Here is a 21,702-nt window from a genome sequence, read left to right as displayed (position 1 = left end):
ATCTGTGACAGACTTTCAATCGTTTTACACGATGTTTCTTTGCAAAAGTGCTTTTACCTGTTCCAGGCATGTATGAAATGAAAGAATTAGAGGACTCACCTGATAATCAGACCTTTGCTTCAATTAGCCAACGAATATCTTCAGGAATTCCATGATTCATTAATAACCTCAATCTTGCACACCTAGCATGGTAAATTTTTGCAATCGTATTTTGAGGCAAAGCAAGAAAATACTTTTTTAATTTTTCGAGAGTGGTGTCTATTTTTTAGATGAGAAGTGGAAAAAAGATGCAAAGAAAGGAGAAAGAGCAAAGAATTGCACCAATATATACATAGATATCAGTTATTATAGGAAACTGAAAGAACTGACTTAAGAGTCATGGAGTACCGTTACCTGTCATTTGACCGGGGTGAGAGAGACTAGCAAAACAAAAGTCACACCAAAAAGAAACGCAAAAACAATGTGAGATAAACAAAATAATCAACCCTTATTTACAGGATCATTCAAACCAATGGATTCATTTTCACTAGGAAAATTATCAAAGTAAGCTTTCAAACGATGTCTATTTACCTTAAAAACATTGTCATTCTTTAGATTCTCAATATCAAAGGCCCCATAAGGATACACATATTTCACAATAAATGGACCGCTCCATCTTGATCTTAGCTTTCCAAGAAATAAATGGAGTCGAGAATTATAAAGCAAAATGTTTTTACTAGTATCAACTTTTTGACAATTTTCACAAGTTTTACAGAATGCATGCGTGTCCTTGAACATGGTGGGCCAGTAAAATCCACTTTGTAAGATTTTTGTAATTGTTTTTCTTGATGAGAAATGACCCCCACATGCCTCAGAATAACAAAATTTAATGACACTACTTACCTCATTGTCAGGAATGCATCTTTGAAATATTTGATCAGGACAATATTTGAATAAGTAAGGGTCATCCCAATAAAAGTTCTTTACTTCGTTCAAAAACTTTCCTTTATCTTCGATACTTCAGTGAGCTGGCAAATATCCTGAAGCAAGAAAATTGTCAAAATTACCAAACCAAGGCATTGGACTAAGAGAAAGTAAGGATTCGTCAGGAAAGTAATCATCCATTGGTATGATGTCAGATCTCGAATCTGTTGTCAATCTTGACAAATGATCCGCGACAACATTTTCGGTGCCTTTCTTGTACTTGATTTCTTCCTGAGAATAAATCATTTGCAATTCTTCAGATTCATCAAACTCAGTTTTACTCAAGGTTGATTCAAATTGATCATAAACTAATTCTTCAATAAGATCTACTTCCTATAAATCATTATCATCTCCAAGTTGCTTGCAAATGTTAAAAATATTCATCTCCAATGTCATGTTTCCAAATGATAGCTTCATCAGTCCATTCCCACAATTAATCAATGCATTATAAGTTACAAGAAACAGACGTCCTAAAATAATAGGAAATGAATTACATGCTTCAATAGGTTGTGTGTCCAAGACAATAAAATCCATAGGATAAATGAATTTATCAACTTGTACTAACATATCCTAAACTATTCATCTAGACACTTTTACAAATCTATCAGCAAGTAAGAGAGTTACAGAAGTTGGTTTTAACTCACCTAGATTCAGACTTTGAAAAACTGAATATGGAAGTAAAGCTTTTTTAATTTTATGTTCTGCAATAAAGCTTGAAATTATAGGACAACCAAGGTCTTTATATTTCAAAGCATTATTGTTTTTAAGAATAGCACTTACTTGTTCGGCTAAAAAGGCTTTCTTTTTCACATTCAGTTTTGTCTTCACAGTGCACAGTTCTTTAAAAAATTTAGTATAAGAAGGTACATGTTTAATAGCATCCAATAAAGATATATTGATCCTTACCTGTTTGAAAGTTTCAAAGATTTCAGAGTTGTGATTGACTTTCCTTTGTTTGGTCATGGCATGACGAAATGGAAGTTCTGGCGGGGAATCAGTCTTTTTTTTGCAATGTTCATATTCAACCCCTTCCTTACCCTCAGAGATTGACTCATCATCTTTCTCACAAGGTTTAAAAGTGGGTTTTTTAATAACCTTACCATTACGGAGAGTGATGACTGATTTGACTTGATCCATGTGTTGGCTTCCTAAACTACTTGCATTTGCATTGTATTGCCCCTTGGGATTTTGCTGTGGTTGAGATGAAAACTTACCTTTCTCCTGAAAACTGAGAGCAGATGTGAATTTTGCAAGAGTATCTTTAAAATCTGTCATGGTTTGAGCAAGTTGAGTGTTGATTGTCTCTTGCTTTTCAATGAATGCATGCAATGTTTCCTCAAGATTTCTTCTAAGAGGTGGAGCATAAGGAGATGCATATCCATGAGAATTTTAGAAATTATGGTGTGCTTGAAACGATGGCTGTAAAGTTTGTGTATTATTGTTATCACTCTTCCAATTCAAATTTGGGTGATTTCTCCAACCAGGGTTGTATGTTTGCGAGTATGGGTTTTGATTGGGCCTTTGGAAACTGTTTAAAACATGGGCTTGTTCATGGAGGCATTCCTTAAAAGAAAGCAAAGTTGGACAGTCATTGGTTGAGTGTCATTGGTTTCATAGATTTGACACACAATGTCTTGAACAGATTTTAATTGACCACTCTTTTTCAATTCTAGTGCCTCGACTTTTCTAACTATAGATGCAAACTTGGCTTGGAGGTTATGATCTTCCCTAAGGTTGTGCATTCCTCCACTACATGTATGAGGTTGAGTTTTACTTGGTGCCTCATAAGTGCCTATAATGTCTCAATTTTAAGCATTTTCAGCTAGCAAGTCTAGGTACTTCATTGCTTCATTAGGGTCTTTATCTTTAAAAGTTCCATTGCACATCAATTCCACCATTTGCCTATCTCTAAGTGTTAACCCTTCATAAAAATATGAGACCAATCTCTATGTTTCAAAACCGTGATGAAGGCAAGTATTAAGAAAGTCTCAATACCTATCCTAACATTGGTAAAATGTTTCTCTTGATTTTTGAGTGAAAGTGATGATTTGTCTTTTGAAAGAGTTTGTTCTGTGAGATGGAAAAAACTTCTTTAAAAATTATTGTTGCATTGCATCCCAAGCATGAATGGATCCTGGTCTCAAATTTTGTAGCCATGTTTTAGCTTTATCTTTTAATGAAAAAGGAAAAAGCTTTAATCTGATGGTGTTCATGTTACAATTTAAGTCATCATAGGTGTTATAGACCTCCTCAAATTCTCTCAAATGCAAGTATGGATTTTCTAGATCTAAACTATGAAAAGAAGGTAAAAGGTGAATAATGTCTGGCTTAAAATTAAAATGAGATGCATCAGGGGGGGAACTATGCATGAGGATGCATTTGTTCTTGTGGGATTCACATGGTCTCTAAGTGTTCTAACACGGTTATTCTCATCATTCTTATTATGAAGCGACTGGTTATCTTCTTCGACCATATTTTTTGAAAATAATGAGGATACCCTATAAAGTCTACCACTTAATGTACGTGACCAAACTCTCATGCATGTGTAGGAAAATAATATAAGGAAGAAAAGAAAAAGAAAAAAAAATAAAAGAAACAAAAGTTAGATAAAATGAAAAGTGAAAAGAGAAAATAAAATAAATATTATCATTTATACAAGAATTTACCTCTCCGGCAACGGCGCCAAAAACTTGACACGACTAAAAAGTTAATGTATTCTCAATTTCAGTAGTTAAACTCATCAATCAATCCTTTGATTTATGTAATAGGCCTGTATTTAAGATGAACATTTACCATAAATAAAAGGTATCTTAAGGTATCAGACTTGTTATTATAAAATATGCTTTAGTTAAGGAGTTATTGACACTTCAAGTGCAAAATGATGATATAAAACATTGATAAAAATACACTTTTAAATACTAATCAATATATGATAATGTTCAATGTTGTTTTGCATGCTGGAATGTTTAGTTAATTAATTTTGAAGTCATGGCAATGTATGTTAAGTATTGATGTTTATATGGATTAGGCTATTTTAAGGTAGTTTGATGGGTTTGTACAAGTTGTAAGCATGTTGTTTAAGCCTCGGGACAATGGAACTAATCAATTGAACATTGAATATACATAAGGAAATGCATTTTTAGCTTATTGTTAGTATATGGTTTTGCTTGTTATTTTACCATTGGTTTTTTGTTTGTTGTTGTTTTGACGGTTTAAGCAAATTATGTTGAGCATGCTCAAGCTTTGGTTGCTAAGTTTAGATTATTTTTTGGACTCTTTACGCATTTTTTATTATTATTTTAAGGCATTTCTGGGTTTCTTGATTGGTGTTCATCTGTTGAACATTACCTTGGGTCCCTATTTTCCATGTCTCTTTGGTCGATTGATGGTTCTTACACATGCGTACAATCTTTTGGATCACTAATTAAAGGTTTTAATGGTTTAAAAACACTGAAATTATGGTTTTGAATCTTTGGTTCTATCATTTTTTACATAATTAAGTTAATCATGATGATTGGGTGTTTGTTGTGTTAATCCAACCTCAAAATCTTGTTTGAATGATGTTTGTGCATGTTAATGTGCCTTTAGTTTTACAAAATATGGTCTGAAATTGAATCCATGTTTTCCGGGTTTCTTTAACGTGTTCTTCATGAATTTACAGCGAAAACCCCTTGTTTGATTTTCATTTGCTTTGTTTTTTTTCTAGGCTATGTTTCTGGGCTTGGGTCTAGGGCTAAGAAGCAAAACTCATGTGGTTGGGATAAGCCCATTTCTAAAATAAGGGCATGTTTGGCTAATAAAAATTTTATCAAAAAGAAAAATGCCTTTTGTATTCTTAAGGCGTGTTTGCCAAACAAGGCATTAGACAATTTTTAAGCCTCTGATTTTTAATTAAGAGCATGTTTGGAATACACACCCTACTGATTTTTCAGCAATGTTTAATTTTTTTTTTTGTACTTTTGCCAAACAAATCCAAAAAATTTCCAAAAAATTATTAAAAACTCAATGACCATTTTAAAAATATTTGTGGGTCTCTCACGTGTTTTTTTAATAATTTTGATTAATATCGAGTTGTAGACTGACATTGTAAGATACTAACACAATATTAAAAACACCTGTTTTCTCTAAAATTTCAAAAAAATAAAATCCAAATATCCAAAAATTTCCTCATTTCAAAAATACAAAAATATGTTTTTGTTTGTGTGTATACAACCAAATTCTAAAAGTTTTCCATGCATATTTTATAAACATAAAAATTACATTTTTATCATGTTTTTAAAAATACAAAAATAGGTATTGTAATCAGTTTATAATCACCCATCAGGATTTGGGCAAAATTTCATAAATACCACAAAACTAATTTGCTTAATTAATATTTGGAGTATGAATTTTACAATGTAATGCATGCTCCCAGTATTAAATTAAATGAATTAATAACAATAACTATTATGGATTAGTTAAGGACTTCATTATTTACGAGTATAAAATCACACTATAAAGTATACTCTCGGATATTAAAGACACAAAGTAGGAATAAGTGTGATGTTAAGACTTAAGCCTTAAAACGATATGTTTTTAGTTCACCCAATAAGACAAAGACTTCTTTACGAAGAAAGATTTGCTTTGAACCTTAAATAAACCAACAAATATTAACATGGTTTAGAAAAACAATCAATCAACAATGTAACTTACCATAGGTTGAGTGCATTAGGGGTGATGCATTTTTCCCTTTCACAACTAGTACTCTTACTTAGATTCTCGCAGACCATTATGTTTTCTAGCGACCATGATACTAGGTGATGACTCCTTTAAAATTATAATTTTATGATTAATACCAAAATCTTTCGATCTAGGAGGAAAACCTGTCATTCGATGTCATGCACGTCATGACAGGTTAGGAGATGATGGTTTTAGTTGCTTATAAGCACAAAGGCACCTTTCTACTAAGATGTGTCTTTTAAAAAGGATAAAATTCACCATGTGATACTAATGAGATAATACTTTTTTAAATTACAAAAAAAAATCCATAAGAGGATTTTAGTTGCCTACCATGTGCTGGTATGGGTACACATTATCAACAGTACTATTTAAATTGAAGTTTTGAGCACAAACCAAAATTTATTCATAGATCTTGAATTTTTTGGAATTTTTAATCTCGAGATTTGAATATTTTTTTCAAGGGTTAAATGATGTTTAGCTAAAAACTAGTCAATTTACTCGCATGCTGCTCTAATGTCCTTTTTAGAATTTATTTTTATTGAATTATATGGTGATTAAAATAAATATTTAGAAGAAATCCAATCATTTAAATTAAGGAGAAAAATGCATTTCTTTAATCATGATTTTTCTTTTTTGTTCACACCTTTCCTTTTGTTTTGATGAAAAATATCCTTTTTCTTATATGATCTTTTGAGTTAAGGCTTAAGGCAATTAAAATAAATATTTATAAGAATTAATGAGAAAAAAACATATTCTTTCTAATCAAAATAACCATTCCTTATATATACATGGAAGAAAAAACTTGTTCTTTATTTGAGATTGATTTTTTAATTGTCTTTATAAGTTGTACTTGATTGTATTAAAAAAACAAATGAATAGATAATTTGAAATAAAATAAAATAAAATATATATTCTCTTCTCAATGAATATTCATGAACAATTGTTTTTAAAATGTTCATATATAATAAGAATATAATTTTATTTAAAAATCACGGCATAATTGAATGGTTTTTAAATATCATTTTAATAATTTTATTGAAAGATAATTCCATTATAAAGTATAAAATAAATAAATAAAAAATAAAGATCAAGCACTTCTTAGGCTTAGAAAGTCAGGACCACACACTTGTCTATTTAAAAAAATTGAGGCACACCTAAGCCTGGTAGCCAATGCACATAAGCAAGTTTGTTTATTTTATATAGAAAGTTTATAACAATAAATGAGTGATAAATTATTTTCATAACAAAAATAGAGAACAATAAGTCTGTATAATGAAAAAAAGGATTTTATTTTTATTTTTTTCTTTTAATGAATTGTCAAGACACGACCATGTAAAGAAAATTGTTTGTCTTTGTTTTTTGTTTTTATTTATTTTTATTTTTTATGAATCACTTCAAAAGATTTCTCAATCTAAAAATTATTTTTTTGTTTATGTATTATTTTCTTTTAAATATAAAAATATATATTTTTATTAATAGCATTTGTTAATAAAGACTTATCATGATTTGAAAATCAAGTTCAAATAAAAAAAAATATTATGCTTTGATAATTTTGATGGTATTGTATGCAAAAATATGAGAATAAATAAATTGAGAAAATTATATAAAAGCTTCACAATATAAAAAAATGAGGCATTCCATTCTCATTGAATATCCACAAGGAATTAAAAGAAAAACACCATGCTAAATATTTATAAATAATAGTTAACATTACTATTTAAAACCTCTAACATTACCATAAAAAATAAAAAATATCTGATGTTATTTAAAAAGTATAGTATAATCATATAATTTTTGAGCAAATCTAATTAAATCTAATTATTTACCTGGGCATCATTTTGGGCATAGTGTGTAGTTCTTGCATCGGGCGTCATTCTCATTAACACTGGCTTTGGATTTGTGCGCAGCACTTACTTTACTTCTACTTCACATGATTGCTGCTTTCTTGTTGCTGTTGGAGACCATGATCTACGCGTTCGAAACGTTTCGCCTCTCGAAACGGCGTGGGATTTATTGACACTCGCAATAAATGGTCACATGACCCCTATTCTAAAGTTCACATGGGATCACGTGCAACACTCTTGATTGAGAAAATGATACCCTCTTCCCAATCATGCATCATAAGGAGGCCATACAAACCAAAAATAAAAGAATAAATAAAAAATAAAAAGGAAAGAAGTACTTGATTTGCGTGTATTGGTCAGATTGATCCTCGAGGGAGGACCGTGAAGAAACTGAATGACCTAATCAATTATGAGGAGCAGCCTGGCATGGCATCCAGGCATTCCTCGTGGCTGCAACCGCCCTCTCCCGGCGCCTCCCTTTCTCTCTTCGATAAGTTCACATCATATAAACCAATTAAAAAGAAAAAGAAAAAGAAAAAAATTAAAAACGTGTGGTTGTAGCAGCCATTCACAGTTGTGGTTGGTTTTTATCTGAAGATATACTAAAATTATATTTTTATTATGTTTTCAAATTTATTTCTTATCAAATCAATTTAAAAATAAAAAAAGAATTTCTTTTCCCAAAATAACAAAAAAGATATCTTAAAATCTCTAACAACAACAACAACAACAAACCTTTTAAATTTTTACCGTCATCAATAATTAGCAGCTTTGTTTGTAAGAACGGCGCACACACACACACACACAAAAAAAGAAGAAAAAAAAGCCAAGAACTCCCCCCCCCTTCCTTTTACTTTATTTATTTATTTATTTTTGTTCTCGAAACCTCCCAGGTTTCTTCGTTGTTTTTTCGGTCTCTGAGCTTGATCTTCTCCTTTTCTTTCCTAGTATGTATAAATATAACGCTGCTTCCTTTTGTTAACCATATCCGCCTAATTATAGCTGTTAATTAGTTAATGCTTCGATCTCTGCAATTGCGCGGTTATTCTTGATTCGAAGATCACAAGAATCAAGCTGCATATCTTTGTATGTGTGAATGGAGGGGGAGAGAGAGGAAAAAAAAGAGAAGGGCAGAGGTACGATAATTTATAATTAGAAAGAGATGTTGTATTTGAAGCAACCAAGCTCCATTGTATGCAAATGTTGCGATTCTTTCTTTCGATAACTAAATAATTTATTTGATGTTGTGTTGCATGTTATTGTGATAATCTCCCTGAGCCCGGGGCTCGGGGGAGGGAGACACAGATAGATCTAGAAAATAATTCGAGAAATTAGAGTGTGTGTGAGAGAGAGAGTGATGGCGTCGTCGACGGGGAATGAGGGAACGTCTTGCTCCCCGACAATAAGTAGTAATAGTAGAACTGATGAGCAAGAAGAGTTGCTGCCGTGGCCTGACCAGGTTTCTATGCAGAAATTCAAGCTTTATAAGACTCAATCGGTACTCTTTCTCTTATGTATTTTTTTTTTTGCGATCTCTTTAATTTACATTCACAAATTCATTGCCGAATTAGGTTGTTTTGGATCGCTTATAAGTAGACTGCATTTGACTTTAACACCCTTCTGTTTTTGTTCTTTTTGGAATTGAATTGAATGATCATATGCTGTCAGTTTAAGATGCTATACAAAGTGTTAAATCTCTTATGCTTGTTACTATTTTCGGATGTCTGCTTGAGTTTATGCATTTGAAATTGCAACCAAGTCAAAGCCTCTTCCCTGATGTAGATGCAGCATGGCTTGATTTATTCAGCAAATGTACTGATTGATTTTATGTTGTGTTTTGCACCCATTTGGTTATTTGTTCTTTACCTGTTTCTGCAGAAATTTTACATGGTAGGAAGGGACAAGACTAGGATGTTTTGGAGAGTGCTAAAGATTGACCGACTTGATCCTTGCGAGTTAAATATTCGTGAAGATTCTACAATGTATACGGAGAGTGAATGTTATGATCTGTTGAGCCGGGTACATGAAGGAAACAATGCTACCGGTGGGCTTAAATTTGTCACTACTTGTTATGGAATTGTTGGTATGTTCATTTTAGTTGCATTGTTTTTCTCTCTTTGAGATTGTTTACAATATTACTATGCTCATAGTGTTCTCGTTTTAGGGTTCATCAAATTTCTTGGACCATACTACATGCTACTTATAACAAAAAGAAGACAAATTGGTGCAATCTGTGGTCACAACGTATATGCAGTCTGCAAGAGTGAGATGATTCCACTTCCAAATTCCACTGTACAGTCTAGTATCAGCAATTCTAAGGAGGAGAACAGGTCTTTAGCCCATTCTTCATGAGATGTCGTTACTCATTTATTTTAAATGTTAGAGAAATCATGAATGATAAACCAAAAGCTGTATTAGTTGTTGTATCCTACTCATTTTCAGACAGTTCTTTTGCACTTTATGACTACGAGCTCATCCCCTGATACATGATGCACTAAGTGTGGCAATAATAGGGAATCATAGACCACCTCTTCTTTCACTGTTCAGTTTCTTGGAATCTTTAGGCTAGGATTTTCTCTATCTCCAGTACGTTTTGGGGTTTGCTGGAATACTTTAGGAGAGCTGCTCCTAGCTGATTTGTGTGTCTTGGTGAATCAAAAGGAGGAAAAATGTTCAGTTCTAAAAGGAAATGGAGGCAGAGTGTTGTATAAGTGTGCTCTTTTGTGATGGTTTGGACCAAGTCTTCACTTTCCTGCGGTGCTTTGCCACATAAGTTTTTGGAGGTTTGTCCCAAGGGAATATGCAGAGAGACTGGAGAAATTTGGTGTTTTAGCCTTTTTTCTTGCCTGTTTCTGTTGGGAGAGATTCTCATCTTTTCATGCTGTTACTTACCTCTTTCATAATCTAATAAAATTCCATTTTTTAGGAAAAAAAATGTGCCTACAAATTTTTCTGTGTTATTTTCATGAATTCAAAAGAATAATTAGCACTTGTCTCTGATCAACACTATTTGGCTTGCAAGAATAGAAATTTCACCTGTCCTTATCGTACATTAATTGTTTGTCTTTTCTTCCTTTTCTGTATTTATTGGTGCTGTGCAAGTGGAGTTATTTAGGATGAGAAACTTATGCCCTTGCTTCTCATTCTTTTACTCTAACCTTTTAGTTATTCATAGTGAAATAATCAACTACAGGTTTATTGGAAAATGACGTTCTGTATTCTTTCCATAGCTCACTTTCTTTCCCATGTGCTCTTTCCTTTTGTAGCAAGAGCTTGAGCACTAAATTTTCTGAGGGTTTTTTTGTAAAGTTTGATTGTCTTTATTTCATTGATGACATAGGTACAAGAAGCTTCTATGCACAGTGGACCTAACAAAGGACTTCTTTTTTAGCTATTCATACCATGTTATGCGTAGTCTTCAAAAGAACTTGTGTGATACCAGGACAGGCCAGGTCCCATATGAAACAATGTTTGTCTGGAATGAATTCTTGACTCGTGGCATCCGAAATCACCTTCAAAATACTCTGTGGACAGTTGCTTTAGTGTATGGATTCTTTAAACAGGTGAATAATGGATGGTAGACAAGTTGCTTAGAATGTGAATTATTTTTCCTCTTTCAGATGTATAGCTGTCCAAGCAATGCTTATTTTGTGAGTAGGTGTACTTGAATTATGATGTTTATTTCACTGTTGGCTTCATGCTATATAAATGCAGGCCAAACTTTCTGTATCCGGGCGGGAGTTCAAACTTACCCTAATTGCAAGACGTTCACGTCATTATGCTGGTACTAGGTAAAGTAGCATGCCTGTGTTTTTTTTTTTCCTCCCAAGTTTTTTTGTGCTTAGCATGGGAATCTTAAGGTACTTGCTAAATATTCTAATGGCTTCCTATATGATGACCCTTGCTAAAAGAACAAGAATAAGAAGAATAAGAAAGAGAGAAGAACGAGAGAGAGGAAAACCCTAAGCACCAAGCCTAGAACATGACTTTAGAAATGTCTATTTTGCTCCATAACTGATAACTAATGAAATTGATTACCTTATGTTGCAAAGTAAGCTTTTTTCCTTGTAGTAATATGCAAAATAAGCGAAAGATCTCAAAATGGAAAAGCTTATAACTACACCATAATTCCTAAAAAGACCAGGATTCCTAAATAATATTGCGCATCCTTAGTAAACTTGAAATTCCAAATGGACCAATGACTTCTAATTAGAAAAGTAACTATACATGACATAATTACTAAATGAAACAATCCATGATGCAGGATATTGCCAAAACCACTACTCTGCCTCTACTTACAGAATTTTACCTGTAACTCCAAATTGAAATTCTTAAATAAGAATATATCAGACATTTATTCCTAGAACAAAACACCTCTTTGTTGATGAAGAATCTACTAGCTTGGTTTTGATTTTTTAATAGAATATCTTCTTTAACAATAAATTAAGCTAGTTGTCACTTTTTTTTGTCAGCATTTTTGAAATATATACTTTGATTATTATTTGAAGATTATGGGCGATTCTGTTTCAGTGGTTACCAAGAAACCATTGTTCTCAGCCACCATGTATTTTAAATGCATTTCAAATCCTTAAACCCTAATTTTCAGTAAAATGTTAAGCTCAACCCGGCTTATGTGGCTATGATGTTTCTCTGAATGTATGACACAACAGCAGGAAAAACAAGAAGTCAATCCCAAACTAGTTGGGGTCGATTGCGATGTTTCTCCATAAAAATGATAATATTGGATATTGTTTGACCATCTGCTGCTTGAGTTGATGATGTCTTTTATGTTGTTTTGCTTTATTAATTTTCACATCGGTACGCCTCTCACTGATGCTTCTCTATTTAGGTATTTGAAACGTGGGGTAAATGAGAAGGGCAGAGTGGCTAATGATGTTGAGACGGAGCAGATTGTTTTTGAGGATGTTCCCGAAGGATTTCCCAGGCAAATAAGTTCAGTTGTCCAGAACCGTGGTTCCATCCCACTCTTTTGGTCACAGGAAACCTCACGTTTGAATATTAAACCTGATATTATATGTATGTCCTTGATCTTGTGGCATTCATGGGGGTGCTTTGCATTTTTTGATTTTCACGTGATTTCTTGTCTTTTATAGTGTCAAAGAAGGACCAAAATTATGAAGCAACAAGACTTCATTTTGAAAATCTTGCAAAGAGATATGGAAATCCCATTATTATTTTGAACTTGATTAAGGTAAGTTTCTTACTTATTCAGTGGTTCACATGTTTTTTTTCTTCCACTGCTGCTGCAAATGTCTTGAATTAGTCTTCTGATATGAAAGATCTTTAAACAGTTCTGTTTTTTTATTACAAAAAGTTGGCTGTTTTAGTTGCTTCCGTTAGTATCATGTCTCAATTCATATTTTAAATTATTATTATTATTATTTATTTATTTATTTTATTTTATCTATTGTTCATTGTTTCACAATCATAGACACAAGAGAAGAAACCTCGAGAGTCAATTCTTTGTGCAGAGTTTGCTAATGCTATTGATCATATTAATAAAAATTTATCTGAGGAGAATCGTCTAAGGTTCCTTCACTGGGATCTACACAAACATTCTAGAAGGTATCTCTTTTTAGCTTAATCATCTTAATTTTGTACTGGTATTTTGACAAAAATGTATTCTTACTTCAACGAACTTGCCTTTATTGTCAACTCTCAGCAAAGCAACGAATGTTTTATTACTTCTGGGAAAAGTGGCTGCATATGCTTTGACGCTAACAGGTTTCTTTTATTGTCAAGCAACATCGGACTTGAAACTTGAGGGTTGTATGGATTCACCTTTCATTGAGTAAGTTGGTCAATCACTTTTCTGTAGCTTCCCCAGTCATTCATGATATTTTGAACAACATGACTTGTACCTTGAATTTGTGGACATAGCAATAACTTAAACGATGAGCACATGCCACTGGATCTAAAATGCAGTATTTCTGTTATTAGCATTAACTTCAGTTATGAGGGGATCTAATTTCAATCTTCTTTCTTTTGTTCTTTCTGTTGATTATGCTGCATTCTGCTTACTGAGTGTAAGCTATAAAGTGCAATGAAAATCCTGGAAATGTTTGGTGCTGCAGGGACCAATGACATTAAAAAGAACTTAAAACAAAATTCTATGACTAGACCAATGATGCAAGCAAACCATAGTTTTGACCCCAGGTTCTATGCTGTGATGCCAAATGGACTTCTAATCTTTCCTAATCAATTTACTTTTTACATTAGTGCTTGGATCTTGAAAGCCAAGTATAGTGGGTGCTCGATTGATCTTATTTGATAAGTGACAGACATGATAAAATATTTGCATTTATGTAGTAAGCTACTTCTCATGTTTTAATGATGGTAAGATTGGCATTGCCCGTGTGATGCAGGCATGCTGAGAATGGCAACTTAACATCTCAGTATAACAGTGGCAACTTAACATCTCAGTATAACAGTAACAGCTATAATGAGGATAGCAACAACTTAGAGGAGAAATCTAGTGGAGGTAACAATGCTGTTAATGGAAACCATTCTATCAAGCGCCCAATGTTCCAGATGGGTGTGCTCAGGACCAATTGCATAGATTGTCTTGATCGCACAAATGTTGCACAGTATGCATATGGGCTGGCTGCTCTTGGACACCAGCTTAATGCCTTGGGCGTTATAGATAACCCTAAAATAGACCTTGATGTGCCTTTGGCTGATGATTTGATGGGGTTTTATGAGAGAATGGGTGACACACTTGCGCATCAGTATGGTGGCTCCGCTGCTCATAATAAGGTGATTCTAGCTTGTATTGCAGATGTTATTAGTTCTTTAATTACAACAAGTGTCTTCCTGTAGGTTTTGGTTTGCTTTTTGTTTTTTTCTCTTGAAACCTTCAATGTAGACTGGTCAGTGGATTTTTTTTTTTCTAGAATTTAATTTTGTGGTTACGAAGTAAGGAGACTTTATATCTTGACATTTAATCCGTGAGCTATGTTTTGGCTGTGTTGGAGTTTGAGGAAGGCAATAGAAGAGCATTCAAGGTGGAAGAGTCCTCCATAACTTTTCTTTAATACAATATCAAATTAAGACTTCATTGCCTTGGCATACAGGGAATTTTTGTTTGAATGTGTTGACGATGCAAAGGAGTTGACAGATCTTTTATCTTGTATGTAGTTTATATTCCTTGCATATGAATAACACCCTGTTGGTGCCTTCATACTTTTCTTATCAAAAGAAGAAAAAAGATGAGGAAGGTGTTTATATCATAATTTTAGAAGCTCGAGCCTATCAAACTAGTAGATTTATCACATGAAAAAATAATGTTATCATACAGTTCACTTTGGTAAGAGGATTTTCTATTAACAGATCTGGTTATTGGTGTCTAATGGTTGATGTAAAATCTATATATAAGAATTGTGTGTTCTCATGGAAGATGGGAAGAGAGGAGGGGGGTGGAGTTGTCAACTGTAACAGAGCAATGTCTCTTATATTTTGCTGTAAGTTATGCTGTGGGTTTGGTAGTGGGCTTAGTACATTCTGTTGACTTTGTTGATAGCATCTACTTGTGAATCCTCTCCCACTGATAAATACCCTTGCTGGTCTCCATAGTTTTAATTGAAGCTGCTATTTTGGTTATTAATGAGATACATTATTTCTTAAATTTTGAACTGTTGATGGTGTTAGATATTCTCTGAGAGAAGGGGTCAGTGGAAGGCTGCAACTCAGTCGCAGGAGTTCTTCAGAACCCTTCAACGGTATTACAGCAATGCATACATGGATGCTGAGAAACAGGATGCAATTAATGTGTAAGTTGTACATTCTGTCTTATTCTCGTACTACTTGATAAAAACACAGGCTGTCTTTGATAAGAGCTTATACTGCCTAAGTTGGACAGATTCTCGGTGATTCTTCAAGCTAATCAATCTAATTTAGGACTTTTATGTATTGAAAAGGCCAATTTGTTTAGAGACCTCTGAAATATTGTGGCTTGTGCTGAGTTCAAGAGCAATGTTTGGTGGGCATTGAGATAATTGGATTATGCCATTGCCTTTATTTGCTCAGCTTGTTCATCCTTGAGTAATTTGCTGCAATTGTTCTATCAATAATGACTTTAACAACTAAAACTTGAGCAGATTCTTGGGGCACTTCCAACCACAACAGGGTAAACCTGCACTCTGGGAATTGGATTCTGACCAGCATCACAATGTTGGAAGGAATGGGCAAACAAACGTGGATGAAGATGCAAGGTATTTAGATTGCCAGACAAGGCCAAATTTTATAAATTACATATTACAGATTGTACACTTAAATGTGTTTCTCCACTCATCACTTTCCTATTTGTGGTCAATATGATTGTATCTCAGTCTTCTCCGATGCTTCATTTTGAATGGCCAATGTTTAAGCTAAGTGTAATGCCCAGGCTTAGTGTTTAACAGATTTCTGTTATCTTTTGTTCTTTAGAGTGTGAAAATGCATTGATGCATTACTTTCTTGTGTACATCTTTCGGACTCTCTATTAATCATTTCCATATTCTTCTCTCTTTCGGGGGCTGGGGGTAGGTTGGTTGTTGTCTGGAGGTACACTTATTGTCATGAGCTCATTGGTCCTATGATCTTTTCTATTAACTTTGCTTTCTTTGTTACAGTAGTGCAAGTTGACTAAATTTGTAGCTCTGGCTTATCCTTTGACTGTCAAATTTTTATTATTCAGGTCTATTTTCAAAAGGTCCTTATCTGATGGAAATATTCTTCGGGAAAATCACTCACCTTTGTCAGCTATGAATGTCAAGCAGCAGAACTTTTGCAGATCAGCTTTTCCAGATCAATTTCAAGAGGAAAACAATGTTCTTTCAGAATCATCACCTGAAATATCTACTTGTGAAAGTGATATAGCATTTTCAAGGTCTGATTGCTTCACCTTTTTGTCTGTATTGGAATTTGGAATAAATTGATTGTTTCTTGGAGGATCCATTATTTTCCCCCTATTGATGGCACTCTATTGAAAAAAAGAAGGAAATCTATCACTTATAGTAGAAGTTGAAGTTTTTGCCTGTGCTTCTGTCAGATGGAGTCTTCTGCTCTTCTTATAAACATTGTTCTTAAAGCTGTTCTTAATATCTGCAGCAATTAAAGTGATTATGATGCATGTTTGCTTCCTGAAAGTGATGTGAAGTTTTCCTTGTAAAAAGTTGCAGTGGTCTCTCTATTCTCTAGCTCTTCTGCTTTTTTTGTCCTGTCTCATTTCCTATTGATCTGTATGGTTTATAGTATCACTTGTAGAATCCCTCATGGACAACGTTAGTCTTGCTATTATGCTACCGCATGTTCCCTATTTCACTTACTGGCTGTTCATTGCTGCATGCAGGTACACTCCCTTAATGCCTCGTAGGCAGCTTTTTGGAGATCTGCAAAGAGATCGCTATCTGGAAAGTGATCAAGTTTGCTTCTCTGAGCATGGAGATACATTTAATTGCTCAAACTTTGTTGATATAGACTGGCTGTCTTCCTCTGGAAACTCATGCGAAGAAGAGCCATTTGAGAGGTATTTTTTTTTTTTTAATCAATCACGAGGATGAAAAATTTGATGGAACAGAAGTAAGAAACTGCTGGGCGTGAAAGTAGGAATATTTTATTATCGGAAAATGCCAAAAAAATAGGGCTTGGTATAGCAAAAAAGTGCTATGTATGTGCACGCGCTTCTGTCACATCATGCCTTATGCTGGAACCGGTAATTGTAGTTCGCTTCATTATTTTTTGATATTTGTGCAGGTCATCGTTGCTCACAAACTCTCCAATTTGTGGTCTGTCATCAGAAGATGTTGCCAATGGAATAATGGGTGAAACAACCCCATCCACAAGTGAATATGGTGGATCCAGCACGAAGGTCAGTCATCTCCACCATTCTGTTGGTACTTATTGCACATTTTCTTAGTAATTCAATGATAGCTAGATTTTAAGCGGCATCAAACTCTGAAAAAATGGAAAAGGCCAAACCCATAAATTAACCAATATGTGTGCCACAATTGATTGACTTAGCTGCCATGTTTTTCCGGTCAAATTACGAGCTTTGCCTCATGTTACTCACAATCACAATAATTAACCGCTGTTAAACTATACCACTAAGACTGTTTTTCAGGCTGCCCTGTTATTTTTTTATTGACATGTATCAATTGCATAAATTATTGAGATACATTTGGATGTGGCTTCTACCAATGTCACTCCCATTTTCAACTCTCTTTAACTAAATTACATATCCTCCTCATTGTCAAAATGTTCATATTTTCTTGTTCTCTCTTTTTTTTTTTTTTTTTTACACTCCTAAATTGATTCTCAAACCAATTCTCTCACAATGTCATAATCGCATTTTACCATCCATGTGTAACTAACAGTGTTCTTCCTTCACTGGCTGTACCACCAATTTTCTGGAATGCAACACATTCTCAAACCCCATCCAACCTTATTCTGGAGCTTGTAAGTGGTTGATAAAACCAACGCTGTCTTGCCTCTTAGAACTACAATCATCTTCACAACCAGCTATTCAATTCCTCTATTCATACAACAAACCAAGATATTGTCACATTCATCAATAAACATCCAAGCATCAACAGAAAGAGTAATTCCTTAAATGAACCCTTACAGTCTCAAAATTGATTTCTCCTTCAAAACACCAAGCTTTATGTGGATTTTAAGCCTTTAAGGGTTCTTTGCAAAGCAATTGTCATCAATTATAACAATTGGGATTGTAGAAGTAATCATGTCCTACTTGAACATGGATAGTGGAGACAGAGGATTAAATGTTCAATAAGTGTTTGAAATTGTGATGGTGAAGATGATTTTTTTATCCCATCCTTTTCTATTTGGAGCTGCCCTTTTATTTTTGTGCATATGGTTTATGGAGGGTGCATTGTCTTGTCATCATTTCGTATTAAGTGGGTCTCAATTCGCATGCCATCGTGTTATGTTGCCTGGTATCTGCTACATGCCTACATGCCTACATTACCATATTGTTTAGCAAAATATGCTACAGCTCAAATGAGGGCACATCTTAGTGGTCTCTTACTAAATTTGGTCGATTGGGGAAGATGTGGCCATTAATTTCAGTTCAACAAAGAAAAAGACAACAGGGTTGAATCAACTAGTTGATGTCACCATTTAAACAAAGGGTTGATTCATAGGCCCTTGCTACAGTGAAAAACATGTTTTCTTTTTTTAGTCAACAGGAAGTACCGAGTTGCCAAAAAAAAGTAATGAACAGTATTTCTCTTAGCATCACCTTTATTAAAAGTTGAGTTGGAAAAGCTAAATGAGGTCTCTCATGGCACATATTATGTTGTTGAATTTCCATAATTTTGACTAACATCTCTGAGTAAATGGCTCCTGATGATCAGGAAACTTGCTTACAAAGACCCATTTTGTGGTTTTTTTTCCCCCTTCCCTCAGCGTCTATATGGCCATTAATAATTAAAATTGTAGAAGGTTGATGACTTGATTTACAGAAGTTCACAATGATATGATTAGAATATTTGAAGGAACCTAACTGCTTCTGTCAGTTTTTCTGAATTCCAGAAAAATTCAACCCACTCTACATGTTAATTTAACCCTGCTTTCATGTTTTCTACTTTGTAGGAAATTCAGAGAACAGGAACAGAGCTATCGTATAGTAATCCAGCAAATTCCAACTTGCTCGAGGAGTTTTCAGATAGCTTTGTGAACTGGGTAAACCATGGGGAGGCACTGTGCAATTGAAGTTGAGCTCATTTTCCTCTAAATTATCATATATATCTCAACCTCATCGGGTTCATCCTGCTCTTAAGATGCATTTCAACTGATGTAGAGAGGTTGTTGAAAGAGAAATGGAAGGGCTTGCATCGGCCTTCTTCTGTAAAATATACGCACAAGTTCTCTGGTGACTCGTGGCATCGTGGGAACCTCGGTGGAACTTGATACCAAAGTACAAAAGAGTAAATAGCCAACAGTTGAGACTTGAAAGAATATTCTTTTTGGAGCTTTTCCTTTTCTTGACTCCTTACTAGCTGGACTTGGTAGGTTTCAATCTTGTAAATATCTTAACTGTGCTCGTTGAGAGCTCCTCCGTGTTTAGAAGAATTGAAGATAATTGATTCTTTATTACCCCTCGTGTCTATCCGTTGAAGAATTAGGGTTTTGGCATATTGTTTTACGTTTGATGTAATTCACTCGATCCAACCTCGTATTTGAAAACAAGTGGATTGTAGAGTGAAAAAAAAAAAAAAAAAAAAAAAAACAGCAATGCACAGACAACCCAGCACAGAAGAAACATTCAGCTATCCTCAATTTATTTTTTCCTGCACATGCTACGAGGACATGTCAATCGTCACCTCACCAAGCTATAGTGATTTGTTGTTCACGGAATCCGGCATAAATAAACTACTGTTATATGTAACTGCTTGCCTCGCATTTCATTGTGGATAGTTTTCGCTACCCATTGGGTTTTACCTTGCACAATTTAATTATTGTCATAAAGGTGATGTTAGCTTTTTAATTCTATTAGAATCAATCACTTGATTTCAACTTTTATGGTTCAAGTTTTATGTAAAATATTGATCAAAAATCAAATTTATCAATATTTGATATAAGCTGGAACATGATTTGAATTTTATCTTCAAATTACTTCTTTTTGAGTCTTATATCCAAAAGTATCTTCAAAATATAAAACAAAAAAATATCAAGACATTTTATATATAAAACATGAGGAAAATACTAGGTATATATAGGTAAAACTATAAAATGATATGGTTGCATCAAATACCACCACAATTAACTCTTTATCCTCGAGAAATGAGATATAAAATCAAACTTAAAAAAATCCAAAGTAAAAAAAAAGATTAAAATAATTAACACAATAACTATGACTAGTCTCTTAATTTTCCATCAATGTCCAAAAGGACATGCATTATAAACAAGAATACAATAAAAAAGGATAAAAACATGAATTTTCATGAATTTATTCACATGCGAACTTCAAAACTCGATTAATCATTGAGATTTAAGTGAAATCTATTCCATGCTAAAATGATAGGTCCTTTCATTGATATACACTCTAACATTCATGTGTTTAGGGCTCATATGTTTAAATTTCTCAAAATCAATCAATGAATATGTTCTACCTATAAGCTTGTTCTTCAATCTCATTTCCATCGCTAAAATATTACAAGCAACACATGAATTAAAAGGTCTTACTTTTTAATTGTAATGGGGCTGAGGTTAAGGTGAGGTAAAAAAAGGCTAAAACCAAAAGATGTAGAGCATTCTATAAAAATAAATTTTGAAACAAGATATATCATCAAAGCACACAAATTCACCATCTTAAAGCATTGATACTTCTTTTGGTTTCAAGCTCCATCAACATAAAACTTTGAGAACACAATGGAATAACTTCTTTTTTATATATATTTAAAATAGTTTACATGTGGAAACTTTTTCCATTCTTTTGATCAAGTATCACTTCTTTTTTTTTCATATAATTTCCAACTATAATCACAAGAAATATCAACAAGTATATGCTTTACCAATCCATGACCAAGAGAAAAGAAAAACACATAAGAAGTTAAGGCTTGTAACATGGGTAAAGCAAAGAAAAAATAAACAAGCTTAAAAAGGCTCATTAAGGATAATATGCTTCAAGTTGGATTTTTTACTCAAATGGTTAAAATTCCTATGCCTTTACCATCTTCATGCACATATGTAATATGAATATAATCTCAACAAGACATAAAGCAAGTTCTAGAGATACATATCATTGAAAGAATGCAAACATCAAAGATTATATTGCTGAAGGCTCAAAAGCTTATATTGACACAATACTATTAAGTCAACATGATATATTTTCAAACTAAATCTCTAAACTAATTAAACTTTAAAACTTGCATGCACACTTATTCATTCAATTTATATTTTCATCTATCTAACACAAATTCTCATATATAATATTTACATTCTCATTATCAATTAGAGTTCAATAGATAAAACTTAATACTTAAGGTTTGAAAACATTTGTTTTCATATGTTAATGGGTTTTTTCCAAATAAAACATAAAAAAACAATAAAGAAAACTAAAATTCTCACCATCACACTTAAACACAACATTGTCCTCAATGTTGAAATAAAAGAAAAGGAGTAGAAGAGAATGACAAACATAAATTAAAATGTGAAA

The 21,702-nt window shown here is 33.4% G+C and overlaps 1 protein-coding gene across 1 annotated transcript; it reads left to right on the top strand.

The window, feature by feature from the left end:
• The first annotated feature begins 8,317 nt into the window (after nucleotides 1-8,317).
• LOC133674905 (phosphoinositide phosphatase SAC3-like) lies at nucleotides 8,318-19,640 on the top strand. The gene is made up of 16 exons (XM_062096200.1): nucleotides 8,318-9,024; nucleotides 9,405-9,609; nucleotides 9,691-9,856; nucleotides 10,867-11,089; nucleotides 11,241-11,317; nucleotides 12,376-12,563; nucleotides 12,641-12,738; nucleotides 12,979-13,112; nucleotides 13,210-13,338; nucleotides 13,913-14,303; nucleotides 15,195-15,316; nucleotides 15,644-15,757; nucleotides 16,222-16,413; nucleotides 16,876-17,052; nucleotides 17,280-17,394; nucleotides 19,137-19,640. Exons 1-16 carry the CDS (start codon nucleotides 8,884-8,886, stop codon nucleotides 19,254-19,256), a joined length of 2,592 nt encoding a protein of 863 aa, XP_061952184.1. The 5' UTR covers nucleotides 8,318-8,883; the 3' UTR covers nucleotides 19,257-19,640.
• Nucleotides 19,641-21,702: the final 2,062 nt, after the last annotated feature.

This window comes from Populus nigra, chromosome 15, assembly GCF_951802175.1.
Source record: "Populus nigra chromosome 15, ddPopNigr1.1, whole genome shotgun sequence".
NCBI classification, from domain to species: domain Eukaryota; kingdom Viridiplantae; phylum Streptophyta; class Magnoliopsida; order Malpighiales; family Salicaceae; genus Populus; species Populus nigra.
Note: the sequence above shows the minus strand (reverse complement) of the source record. Positions and strands in the feature narration are given on the sequence as shown.

Bases quoted from the DNA above. Each gene is read 5' to 3' on its own strand.
- LOC133674905 (XM_062096200.1), top strand. From the start codon at position 8,884: ATGGCGTCGTCGACGGGGAATGAGGGAACGTCTTGCTCCCCGACAATA. The intron at 9,025-9,404 runs GTACTCTTTCTC...CTGTTTCTGCAG, and splicing joins AGCTTTATAAGACTCAATCG to AAATTTTACATGGTAGGAAG. The intron at 9,857-10,866 runs GTCTTTAGCCCA...TTGATGACATAG, and splicing joins AATTCTAAGGAGGAGAACAG to GTACAAGAAGCTTCTATGCA.